The sequence below is a fragment of the Felis catus genome, chromosome B2 (genome assembly GCF_018350175.1).
Source record: "Felis catus isolate Fca126 chromosome B2, F.catus_Fca126_mat1.0, whole genome shotgun sequence".
Taxonomy (NCBI): Eukaryota; Metazoa; Chordata; class Mammalia; order Carnivora; family Felidae; genus Felis; species Felis catus.
The window spans coordinates 94,425,096-94,438,659 of record NC_058372.1 but is presented as its reverse complement, the minus strand read 5'-3'; the positions used below and the strand labels follow the sequence as shown (position 1 = coordinate 94,438,659).

At 38.6% G+C, this 13,564-nt stretch overlaps 1 protein-coding gene across 4 annotated transcripts in view; it reads left to right on the top strand.

The window, feature by feature from the left end:
• BVES (blood vessel epicardial substance) overlaps window positions 1-13,564 on the top strand; it is a 38,198-nt gene that overhangs the window by 8,051 nt on the left and 16,583 nt on the right. For all 4 annotated transcript variants that reach the window (XM_019831030.3, XM_006931912.5, XM_003986413.6 and 1 more), the window contains exons 4-7: window positions 2,990-3,177; window positions 3,925-4,033; window positions 9,811-9,978; window positions 10,882-11,023. In XM_019831030.3, coding sequence (XP_019686589.1) covers window positions 2,990-3,177; window positions 3,925-4,033; window positions 9,811-9,978; window positions 10,882-11,023 — 607 coding nt within the window. The remainder of the gene's footprint in view (window positions 1-2,989; window positions 3,178-3,924; window positions 4,034-9,810; window positions 9,979-10,881; window positions 11,024-13,564) is intronic.

Here is a 13,564-nt window from a genome sequence, read left to right as displayed (position 1 = left end):
GAAAATGACTACACATGTGGTGGAGGGGGGCAGAGAGAGAGAGAGGGAGAGAGAATCCCAAGCAGGCTCTGCACTGACAGCTGGGCTCAGTCTCTCAAACTTTGGTCTCATAAACCATCAGATCATGACCTGAGCTGAAACCAGAGGCCAGACGCTTAACCAACTGAGCCACCCAGGCACCTCTTAAGGAAGGGATTTTAAAGCCAAAAAGCTTTTAAAATGCTTTGTTCAGACTTAAGAATGAACATCTAACATCTTTGGTTCCTTTAATATCATTTCTCTGATTTTGTTTATATATAAAGTGAAATATTTGAATACCATGAAATTTGTTTTACATAGGAGTTTTTTAAACTCTTTAAATCATTAAGGCAATTTAGACATCAGAGAACATGTCCATATTCTCCGTCATTTTAGTCCTATAACTTCATTATTTCTTTTGTCTATTGACACTCAAATGTCACCTGAAAATATCTTTGCCTAGTTGTAAAATCAACTATAGGCAACTGCCTTGAAAATACTAATGATTTACAAATAGTTCGTGCTATTTTTTATTTTTATTTTTTTTAAGTGTATTTATTTATTTTGAGAGAGAGGGAGAGTAAGAGAATTCCGGGCAGGCTCCACACTGTCAGCACAGAGCCCAATGTGGGGCTTGACCTCACGGAACTGTGAGATCATGACCTGAGCTGAGATCAGGAGTCATATGCTTAACTGACTGAGCCACCTAGGCACCCCTCATGCTATTTTTTTTTAAATATGGTGACTTTATTTTTTTTCATTACCCCAAAATACTCATTTAAGGAAATTCCCATTTGGGGAGGGTGATGCCAAAACACTATATTTAGCTTTAGTATTTAACTTTTTTTTCCCCAATTCTGATTTATCTTGTGTTTCCTTGGTCATTCTAAGACAAAGAGATGTAAATAGAATTAAGAAAACATCATGGCTCCTAGAAATCACTCCATACGTGTTTACTAACTATTCAAATTACACATAATTATCCAGTAAGGTAAAAGATACAGCACTTGTACATGTTCGAAGCCAGACATGTACACAGAAAACTATTCCAAAACAAGACATTTCACAGGAAATTATAATTTGAATGATACAGATGCTGTATGTAATAGGCATTCTACTAGACTGTAACCTCCTTGTCATTGTGACCCAGTCTGTTTTGCTTACCATATTAGGTTTCTCTAAGTTATCCTGTGTAATACACAATCTGAAAATCTCAGTGGCAAGTAACAGTGACAGGTGTTTTGTTTTGTTTTGTTTTTTCCTCATGCACCTTATACGTGGACTCTGGCAGTTGTGTGTCAGTTGTGATTCTGCTCTGTGGTTTCATCTCAGAGTCTCTGCTGAAGCACCAGATTCCGTTTAGATATACATTCTCATAGCAGAGAGAAAAGTATGAGAGAACAAAAGAGAAACACCCGGTGTCTCTTAAAACCTCTGCTCAGAAGGAGCATATGTCACCTTTGCTCACATTCATTTCATTGGCTAAAGCAAATGACGTGGCCAAGCGTGATAATGTGGGAATAGGTTGGGATAAGGGGATGGATAATCCTTTTACAGGGGATGGGAGCAGCACATAGTTGGGAACAATAACATCATCTGCCACCTTACTGTTGTATTCATGTGTCTGTCAGCCATGATTGTCGCATAACAAGTGCTCAAAAAAATATTTGATGAGTGAGTGCTTTCACAAGAATTAAGAAGGCTTCATGAAGGAATTGGGACTTGAGCTAACACTTGCAGAATGACCAGATGCTGAATATGAGTCAATAGATTTGTTTAGTTCATGTGTTCATTGCTATACCACGTTGGCTACCATGTATCCTGAAAGTGGGATGTATTTGTGACTAAATTATCTTAAACACTCGTTACTAGATCTCTGAAGTGGAGGAGGTAGGTGGTAGTAATAATGAGGGTTGTAATTTCTGAATATCAGAACTTGTTGGAACACCAAGTTCTGAACATGAGGTAGTAGCATCAAGTAACACATTCACACAGTACCTGTGCTTTTGTGTCTTCTCAGATTATAAACTTATTTTTTTTTTAAATGTAAATGCTGTTTCTTTGTTGAAATGGAACACGACAAGAGCATCGCAAAGGCTATAGTGACATCTGAGTGGCTCTCATCAGCCAGGTCTATAAGCTCCATGTTGTGTCTGCCGTAGATTTCTTGGGGATGGATGATCATTTGAACCCCAAAGTTCATTCACATGCTTTACAGTTTTCCCAGACTAATGCTGGGCCCAAATACGGGGTGTGATCTGGGTCTTGACTGACAGCAGAGGTGACTGAGCCGTTTTGCTCTTCCCTTTTTTTCTCTAGTAGTCGGGAGTTAATTGGCGGGTTCTCCATTCTACAAAGTATTTTAGCTTAGGATGAAATTGCTACACTGAAACCCTTTTACTGTCTTCACTTTGCTTCAGAATAAATAAATCAGAAGCAATGATTGCAGCTGTGAATATTTGTTCTCCTATGTTGATGCATTAAGTAATACATATAGATAAAATGCTTACTGTATGTATTTTCATAAATGTTTTTTCTGTGTTGGTTCCTATTTAGTGTGTTTCTCTTTTTTTGCTATAATATTTAAAAGTTCATGTAATTTCTTTCTGTGAAACAGCTGTTATAAAGACAAAAAGGTTTGTGTTATTTACAGGAAGTGCTAAGATTGGGAAGGTGCATGTTGTGATAACATGCAAAACATCCCCAGCCGCTTTCCAGCGCCTAGGAGGAGATGTGATCAATAGTGCAAATCTTTTCCATATGCTCTTGGAGTTGTTTAACTGCAAAAGTGCCCTTTTAGCATCTAAACTTATGTCACCACTTAGTCTCTGTATAAGATTCCATGTACTGAAATACAGGGCCATGGTGTTTGTTGAAGACGTGTTTACTCTCAAAACCGTACTGAGACTGCAGAAGCCAACGTTTCAGTGTTGCTGCGTTACTACAGCATGTGGTCATTGCTGCGTTTCAGGTGAAGATTGAAAAGGAACTCAGTGGCATCTACCGCCGATTGTTCGAACCACTCCGTGTGCCTCCAGATTTGTTCAGAAGATTAACTGGCCAGTTTTGTATGATCCAAACCTTAAAAAAGGGCCAGGCTTATGCTGCAGAGGATAAAACCTCCGTTGATGACCGTCTGAGTATTCTCCTGAAAGGGAAGTAAGTGGTCTATGGAAATTGAAATGTCCAGTTTGCCCTAAGTCTTCTCATGTCCCCTGGGAAGGGAATGACTAGAGAGGAATGATACCAGCTAATGGAGGAAACGGTCACAGAGTTTGTTGGTGCTGAAATTCCATTTTACAACTGCGTTTTAGAATACTATAGAGCAACGTGTTAGAGTTACGTAGAATTGACTACTCCAGTTCTTGTTGATGTTAAGATTTTCAGTTGTGAATATTCTGAACCCCGACTGACCCTTTTTAAAAAAGTTAACGAATCAAAATTGATGTAGGCTTAAGTTGGGCATTAAACTTCCAAAAGCTTGTGCATGTTTCAGAGGTGATTTGATTATTTTTTGAATATCACGAAAATATAACCTCTAGAAATATCAGTCTTCTGGGGAGAGAGCCAGTGTGTATTTTTCTGGCATAATTATTAATACCAATCCTTTCCTTCTCAAAAGTATCTGAGTGTGAGTGATAAATTTATGGCCACTCCAGCTAAACAAGCAGTAATAACCATTGGAAGGCATGTGTGTGTTCAGTACTGGAATCTGTCCTTTTTTTTTTTTTTCTTGTTGATGAAATCTATTTTGAAGTAAATATTTATGCGTTTCAGAAAGTGCTTTTAATTGTGTCTGTCATCTTTGGAGTCTTTAAAACTTTAGTACAAAATATTATAAGATTAAGGATCATCATGTTATTAATGAAATATTATGCATTTATTAACATGAATTTCTGTTATCAGAATGAAGGTTTCCTATCGAGGACATTTTCTGCATAACATTTACCCCTGTGCCTTTATAGATTCACCAGAATTTAGATCAACTCAGATGCACAAAGGCGAAAAATTCCAGGTATGTGTTGGCATGATTTTTAAGAAGATTGGAGCTAGTTCATGTCTCCTTCAAAATCCGAAGGATATTAATAGAAAAGTGATTAATTGAAAATAAGAGATTATCATATGGTATATATAGCATGATCCCATTTTTGTAGAACTTAAACAAAATAGTGCCTATACATGCATTAAGAGCTCTAGAAAGATATATCCTACTTTGGGCATAGTGTTAACACTGTTATTTCTGGGTTGTGAGTTTGACTACTTTTTTATTTTCTTCCTTTTTGTTTCTTTGAATGTTTATAACTTTTCATAGAAAACATCGAGTGCTTTGATTATGAGAAAAAAGGAAAATATCAGTTGTGGATAATCCGTGTTTCCAAAACATGTAATTGGTTAAAATTATATTGGGAAAAAAGAGAAACTGGCTTTGCCCTAGAGATATCCTGTTCATCCTTATGAAATAACCTCGTCACTTTACAATTTCATATTTAATGAATATTTTAGGGACAAAGGATGAAGTTCTTCATAGTTAAAAATTGTTCCAGTATGTGGCAGTTTGTTTTCATCCTTTCTGTAAGTGTCCAGCCCTCCTATTTTATTCCCCTCTTGATTGATAGGAAAGTAACCAGGAAAATGGGTGAGAGTATCCTTTGATCTTAGCCTCTAGATAAATTGCGGAATAGGGATGCTTATGAGCAAGAGGGTGAATCTATATAGGTAGGAAATGGAATAGAAGGGATGTTATCACCTGAGGGAGGAAATGTCAGTGTTTCTTGATGACCAGTATTATTTTTGAGTTTCATTTTGAGACTCCATACAATTTGGGAGATCACGTGGAGATAAAAGGGAAAATTTACAGACATACAGTTTACTTCAGTTTATATACAATGATCTCAGCCCTGCCCCACTCTCATTCTGCCTGAGTAACAGGTCTGCATAACCACACAACTTGGTACAGTTATGTGTATTTACTGCAAGGTCTCATATAAGTTCATTAAGTGGGTGTAGTACTGTTCCCAAACTGGCTGAGCTTAAGATACAGAAGTAGAAAGCTAATGCTATATCGTGGCTTCCCGAATTTACACTCTCACCTTGTGTTTGTGAGGGTCAGCTGTGCACTGAGACTTAAATGTTCTTACTGTATCTTTAATCACCACCATCTACAAATGAATGCAGGGCCACTTATTTCTTCTCTCCTTCTTTCCTCTGCCCTTATTACATTTCTTCTTCCAAAGCCCGCTTATCTGTGTATTTATCTGTTTCATCCATTTCTCTGTGTATAGTAGCAAGTGGTATTAACACAGTGACTCAGTCTCATTATACCCTGAAGAGACTGGGATTTGGCGAGGGGGTGGAAACTGAAACCCATTTGTTTCTAGAAGCAAATGCTCCCTGAGAATCCAGGGATATGAACATGTACTATCTTTTCCACTGGACTTCAAGTTATATTTTAATTAAGTTAGCAAAAAAAGGAATTCTAATCCCTAGCTACAGTTTCTTCTTGGGGACCAGGGACTAGGATTTGCTAGCAGAGAAATGTTCCTGATAATTGCTGTGAAGTTTCCAAAATATGACCAAAACCGAGGTACTGTAGCTGGTAAAGGATATTATTCAGCCTTTTCAACACCAGTCATCTCTTGTCTGCATGGAATGTGGTGTGGCATTTTCTGATTGGTCAATGGAAAGAAATTACTGTAGCATCATGGAAACTGTGCCCTGTACAATTGGAGCAGACTCCATCATAAGAAGCCCTCGGGAGAGATTGTGTTTTGATTGTTTACGAAATGTTCCCTTTGGCAGATACTCAAGAGTAAATATAGCTGCTGCACGTCTGTGTAGGAGTATATAGTGCTTCTTTGTGAAGCAAGTTCCCAGAGGAACTTTGCTGCAACCTCTCACTACCTGTGCCCATAGCAGAGGACATTTGAGAGTGTCAGTGGTCAACTTCTCCATCTACATGGTTTTTTCCTGCTAATCTCATTTTTCTTTAAATCTGAACCATTAAAAGTATCCTGACAAAGGTGCTACTTCCCTCAAATTTGTATTTCTTAAAATGCATCGTTGGTAGGGGTACTACCAAAGTACCTTTCACTAAGGTGAAAGGGGAAAAGAAAGGCAAGTGGACCCAATGTCTGTCTCTTGAGATTGCACAGAAAAATGTTATTTGGGTACACGTGTGACTCTTGTGACAGACACAGTGACAGGGATGAGAAACAGGTTCTGAACTCACAGGTACTCGACAGATGCTTACAGCCATTATGTACTTACACACCAAAGTTGCTGCTTGGAACTATTGATAGAATCTTGGGTATCTTTCTTGTAAGAGGTAGAGGTCGTCTTTGGTGTTTGGTTTCTTTCTCTTTGTGCAGTTGCTTTGTATCAAGTGAGCTTTACCATTTTCACATTTATCTTTTGTGTTCTGTGTCCCACTATTGCTTTGCTGTAGTCGGTTGCACGTCCTGTGCTGGGAAGCCTGAAAATCAAAGCTTTATTGACTTGAAGGGAAGGAGGATGTCTTGGAGATCCAAGCCTTTGTGAAATAAAGGAACACTAAGTTTTTACCTGTATTTAAATCAAATCTTACCTTATTGTATTAAGTAAATCTTTTGGTTAAGCTGTGAAGCAATTTACTCTACAAACTTTGACTCTACTGTATTTTGGTGCTCATGAGAACTCTGAGCATTGGCTGAACAGACCAATCCTAGGACATTTTCATGTTCCTGATGTGTGAAATGTGATACAATACATGAAGAATATAACACATTCTCCCCTGAGAATATTCATCCATCATATTGTCTGACTGCGGTTTCCAATTGTGGCACATTCGGTATTTCCCTCAGACACCCTTGTTCTTGTGTAATGTGAGGGTGTACAGTCTAAAGTGAGGGACAGGCCTAGTGCCTTGAAATAATCAGGGCAAACCCGACTGAAAACAGTCCAGTTCTCTCCCTGAAAGCAATCCCTTTGTATCTCCCATTGCCCTGTTTGCTTTTATTTCTTCACAAGAACTGAAGCATGGCACTGCTGAGGTGCCCTAATGACTTAAGAAGCAAATTTATTTTACGGAAGCTTTAAAAAATCTTATATTGCTTTATAGAAATTCCTCATTAAAATATGTCTTACTTGGCCCTTGTGGCAGGAAATCATTAAACACAAATGTCTATTTGGCAGAAATGAAGCATCAGCCATCATGTAAAATGACCTCAGTCAATATACTAACTACCCGCATCCAATTAAATGCCTTTGCTTACAGATCTGTAAGTCACTCACACATTCTCTAGGTATAGCTTATTATTTGAATAGTGTTATTAAGTCTAAATTTAATAACAATGTAAACAGGTTCACAGTATTTTTCAACCATCAGTAAGAAATGTATTTGCTAAGCAAATGATAGTATCAGAAGTGTCATTGCCTCAGTGGGAATTTGAGGTTATCGGAATGGTTGAGAAGAAGTTAAATGTATTAAACATCACCTGGGTACAATTCCTTTGTCTTCTCTTGGATGACTTCCAACTCCTCTTTTAACTTCTTCCCCCACTGCACATGAATTATATTTTCCAAAGTCCGGATGACCTCTTTGCCAAACGAAGGCACCTCCAACTCCTAACCCTTTCTCCAGTGCTCAGTTGCAGGGCTGTGCTACAGTGAGGACCATTGTCCACCCTTCTCTAATTACTCCTGTGGAATATTATTTAGTTGCCCTCCATTTATTTACCCATCTCTTAGTGTTTCTGGGAACTCCTCAGTACTGGCTTGACCTTATACTTCTCTTATAACTCTTTTTTTTTTTTTGTCACATATCTTTACATATCATTAGCTTCCTCCACTAGAGCGTAGGCTTCATGACATTGTGTTCAACTGTTGTTTGTATGAGGAACTCTTGATGGGCTCTGAGCCGACCCTGTGGTCACTTAACAAAATTACTTTCAATGTGATTGTGTTCATAAATATTGGACACATTGGTTAGGGTTTAGTCTGGTGGGAAAATCATGTCAGGGCTGGAAGTCAGAGGTACTCACTTCATCACTAGGTAACGTGCTCGTAAATAAGTTTTTTGGGTCTTCTCATCTGGCATCTGAAAAATGAAGAAGAATGTTACTTGCTTATCCGAAAGACAATTTTGAGGATCCACTTATAGATGTAAAAGCACCTAAATGTTTAAAAGTACAATGCATGTATAAAGTGAGTGGTATTATGTGTGACTGTCATTCCCTGGAGATTCTCTACCACTTTCCCCGGTTGTGTATTTGTCAAAACACTTAGTGTCACCTGAGGGTATCATATTTCTTTATTTATTTCCTAGGGCAAAGATCTTGTCTTTCTTGTTCACATCGTAATGTCAGTGCCTTTAACAGTGTCTAGCATAAAGTAAGTACGTAATGCACATTGAGAGAAAGAGTAGAATTTAGCGTCTCATGGAGTCATAGAGTTGGTAATGCATTTCTTCATTCCAAATGTATTGGGTTTTCGGAGATTCCTGCTTTTAATATAATAAATAAATGCAAATTTTTTTTCTAGGAATATTGACCCATTTTTTTAAAGTAGCTAAACCCTCCAATTTGCTAAAGGTCAAATTTCAGCTATTAGTATTAGTTGAGAAGCTGGGTTTTCCATTTTCTATCTTAGTAGACATAAATACCACCTCATCACCAAAATATGCTTCATTCTATGACAAACCAAGGGGAAACTGGAAATATTTGCTCTGATGCTCAGGTATGATTTCATGTCAATTCAAAAACCCTTTATTAATTGACCTGGACAGGCATTGGGTTTAATGTTGAGGATATAAAAATAGTTGTTGCCTTCAACACTATTTGTGTTCATTTGTTAATTTCTTCATATAATAAATGTATACTGAGCACCACTCTGTGTTGGACGCTGGGCATTCAGACATGAAGATGCATAGTCCCTGCCCTCAGAGTGCCTGGCGGAGACAGATGTGTCCACAGATGAGTGTGGGTTCAGTGATATGAGTGCCCCATGAAGCTCAGAGGAGGAGTACTAACTGATGGAAGGGGACTGCCATGGGGGGATGGGCTTCCTGACACTGAGTTGTGAGGGCTTAACCCCTCACTCTGGAGAAAGGATTTATTTAAAGAAACTTGAGCTGTATGTAGTGCAGTTACAGTGTTTCCCACTTTGCTGTGGAACAATGCTCAAGAACAAGGTATCGTTTCCCGATAACCCTGGAGCTAGCCCTGAAAGGTCACACTTGAGAATTACCTCTGACAGAAGGACCCAGAGAAGAACCCTCAGTAGCCATATTCCGCAGTAACAACCTGGACCCTAAAACCAATTCACAAGACTCTGTTTTCTCATTCACTAGTATTTGTTTGCAGAGTTGGCTAGGCGGGATATCTTTCATCTGTAACTTGCCTCACGAATCTTAGCTCAGTTCTCTTGCTTGAAGCCGTATTCTTAAACCTCTGTTGTAATCATCAGTATGGAAAGAAATATTTAACCGTAAATTATATATCTAGTTGTAACATTAGTCTAGTATGCTCTGTGGCAGTGCTTTTGACACCAGACCTCACAGAACAGCACAACAATGAAACTTGGAGAATTTGCTTTTCGTCTGCAGAATTCTTGGTTTTTTAACGATTTTAAACGTGATTTTATAGTAATTATAGAAGCTTGTGTGTATAGATCTTATTTTAATTTAACTAATATGATAAATCATTCCTTTAATAATATCCACTAAATTATTCTACTCTTCCTTTCCCCAAAATTATTATAGTCATAATTCATATACACAGATGTACTTTTTTCTTTCTGTGTTTGTTTCTTGGGCAGGTCACCATCATTGCAGATGATAACTGCAGATTTTTATGCTGGTCAAGAGAAAGATTAACTTACTTTCTGGAATCAGAACCATTTCTATATGAAATATTTAGGTATCTTATAGGAAAAGACATTACCAATAAGCTCTACTCATTGAATGATCCTACCTTAAATGATAAAGTAAGTGGTTTTTTAAGGTGTACCTCACTTTGTGCAGCATATATTTTTTCTGAATTTTCATTAATTAATTATGAGTGAAGTGGGGATGCTTGTAATTTAGAGACCCTTCAGGGGAATCATTTTTCAAGAGCGTGGAAATAGTTTGTAATTATTATATTTGCCATTACCTGGTGAGGTGTCTCTAAATGTCAGGGACCTCCATTTGTGGTGATGTGGTGCTGATCTCTCATAAAGGGTCCATCAGTCTCAGGAAGATGGTAAGCGAGTTGGAGGGAGGGATGTGGGGTAGAGTGAGCCAGGGAAGGCAGGGCAGCAGGAAGGTTGCAGACTGAGAAACACTCACAAACTTGGGTGAACAGGAAGTTCGCCTTTTAACCCTGGTGTCTTCCGGTCTTATATATCCTCCTGGGCAACCCCCTTTCCAGAAGGCTTAGAAGTGACAAGAGAGGGATGAGAGGGGGCGTGTGGCAATCCAGTTAGGAATTTCAGAGCTGAGTGGCTCTTCAACAATTTGCAATTTGATCTTCATTTCCCCACAATTGCTTAGAAGGAAATTAAAATGATGACAGAAGAGACATTGCAGAATGTTGTTTCTGTGATAAGTAGTGTTCTCCAGGAACTATGCATATGGGTGTGTGCTCTCTTAAAGTCATCTTGTCTAGGCCCTTTATCAAATTAGGTTGGTGCTTATTGTTTTCCAGTTTAATAAATAAGCTATTGAGTATGTTAAATTTTTGTAATGTATGTATAGTAATAGCTTATGATAAAGGTCATAGCTAACATTTTTTGGCCACTTACTATATACCAGGTAGTTTTTATTTCAAGGAAAAATAAATGCTGTTTACAGGGAATGTATGACCTAAGTCCCATAGATCTCTGAAACCTTAAAACTTTGTTTTGTAGAAGGCCAAAAAGTTGGAACACCAGCTCAGCCTGTGCACACAGATCTCCATGCTAGAAATGAGGAACAGTATAGCCAGCTCCAGTGACAGTGAAGATGGCTTACACCAGTTTCTTCGGGGCACCTCCAGCATGTCCTCTCTCCGTAAGTTACCTCAAACTGATAATACTCCAGGACTCTGCTGGATGTCATTGGAAATAGACAAATGACAACTTTGGTCAGAAAAATAACTTTGCAAGTAACTATTTGGCAATCTATCAATAAAAACAATAATTTTGTCTTGCTTTTCCTTTTGCATATCACACATCAGCTAAAATCCAACTTTAGAACTCTTAGTCCTGTTTTCAGAAATTGTTCACTTGTTTTGCCATGCACCCTTCTTAAACATGGGTTCACTGGAATGATGTGAAAGAGTCCATACGGTTTGCTGGATATTCGGCTATTTTGTTTTCATGATTTTCATGTAAGTGAACGCCTAGACCCAGCAATGTGTTAAAGATGATAGAAAGTAGCTGTTGGATGTTTTGCTGCTGACTGGTTATCAGTGTGAGCACCAAGAGTTAACAGGTGATTGGGTTATGGAATATTCCTGAGGATGAAGGAGACCATTCATGACCCCTGTGAGTTACCTCATTCACATACCCACCCACCTTGGCAAGTTTTCCAAGACTGGAAACATTAAAAATGTTTTAAAACATTTTAAGTAAGTAACATTTTAAGACACAGGTGTTGAAGATTAATAAGTAAAATGAGAGAAACTATTTTAAGAATTAAGTGCTTAAAATTAATGCTTAAAATTATTGTAAGGATTATCCCAAAACTGATAGTATAAGAACTTTGAACAAATTCATTGTACTTTTTGTTTAAGTTTATTTTTTAATTTTTTATTTATTTTTGAGAGAATGCAAGCAGGGGAGGGGCAGAGCGAAGGGGACAAAGGATCCGAAGCGGGCTCTGCACTGAAGGCAGCGAGCCTGATGTGGGGCTTGAACTCACAAACCATGAGATCATGACCTGAGCTGAAGTCCGAGGCTCAACTGACTGAGCCACCCAGACGCCCCGAAGTTTACTTTTATTTTGAGAGAGAGTGCACGCATGAGTAGGGGAGGGGCAGAGAGCGAGGGAGAGAGAATCCCAAGCATGCCCTGGGCACTTAGTGCAGAACCCTATGCTGGGCTAGAACTCACAAACTATGAGATCATGACCTAAGCCAAAACCAAGAGCTAGACGCTTAACCGACTGAGCCACCCAGGTGCCTCGTGAACAAATTCATTTCAAGTAGCAACAAGTCAGACAGATTCTCCCACTGCATAAACTAAAGAAGTATTAATATTTCCAGTTGTGTGTTAATCCAAAGTAACTTTTAAGGAGATACAGGTACACATCCAACAATCCCTTAATGTTTATGTAAACAATCTTGTAACTTTGGATGCTTTAGATAAATTGGGTTAAGGATTTGAAGTATTGCATGGTCAGAAGAGGCTGGAATTGACAAAGCCATGTAGGCATAAGCTTCCAAAGCAAAGTCTAGGCACAGAAATGTGTTGTGAACCAAAAGGAGATTTCAGGAGTAATACAAGTGGGAAACGGGAGATGGTTTTATCTTATTCTAGTAACTTTTGCAAGTACTGACTGAGGCTGACCAAATTCTGCAATCTGCCAGCATACCAAATGCATTATCTGGCTTGTTGAAACAGTTAGGCGGTCAGTAAGCATTTTCAAATGGACCCGTCTTAATTACATGTATAGTGATTACTCTAGTATGAAATGTCAGCAGAAAGGGAATTAAATAATAATAATTAATAAATTTTTGTTTTTCTGTAGTATTTTATTGTATAATCTAAATCTTTGGGGAGTTAAATAACATTTTATAAAATGTTTATCTAGAGTATGTTGTTTAAATAGAATTAAAACATGTGTTTGAGATTAACATTTGTATTGTTTGTGCCACCAGAAATCTACGTTCCAGGTGGATTGATCACTCATGTTGTACGTACAGACCTGGGTTCAAATCTCACTGTAGTAATTATTAGTTGTGGAACTTGGCGTCTCCAAGTCACATGACCTTCCCAACCTGACATGAGCTATCATATCTCATCACAGGCTTGGTTCTGGCCACAGCTCCTGGTCTGTTTCCTTCCCTCTTCCTTCTAGTGAATCATGAGTTTAATCCAAACAGCCATTCCCTGGGGTGCCTGGGTGGCTCAGTCGGTTAGGTGTCCGACTTCAGCTCAGGTCATGATCTTATACTCCGTGAATTCAAGCCCCACATCGGGTTCTGTGCTGACAGCTCGGAGCCTGGAGCCTGCTTCGGATTCTGTGACTCCTTCTGTCTCTGCCCCTCTGCCTCTCACTCTGTCTCTCTTTCAAAAATAAATAAACATCAAAAAAAAAAAAAAAAAAAAAAACAACCACCATTCCCTGCATGGATCATTGGTACTTCTGTGTTTGAACAGAAGTGTGCTCTCCTTGATTGCAGGATTGCATTTTACTTCTCAGGCCCCTTGTCTAGTTATTTTTCACTGTATTAGAAATAATGTACAACCTGGGGCACCTGGGTGGCTCAGTTGGTTAAGCATCTAACTCTTGATTTTGGCTCAGGTCATGATCTCGTGGTTCCTGGGATTGAGCCCTGTGCCAGCTCTGTGCTGACAGCATGGAGCCTGCTTGAGAGTCTCTCTCTCT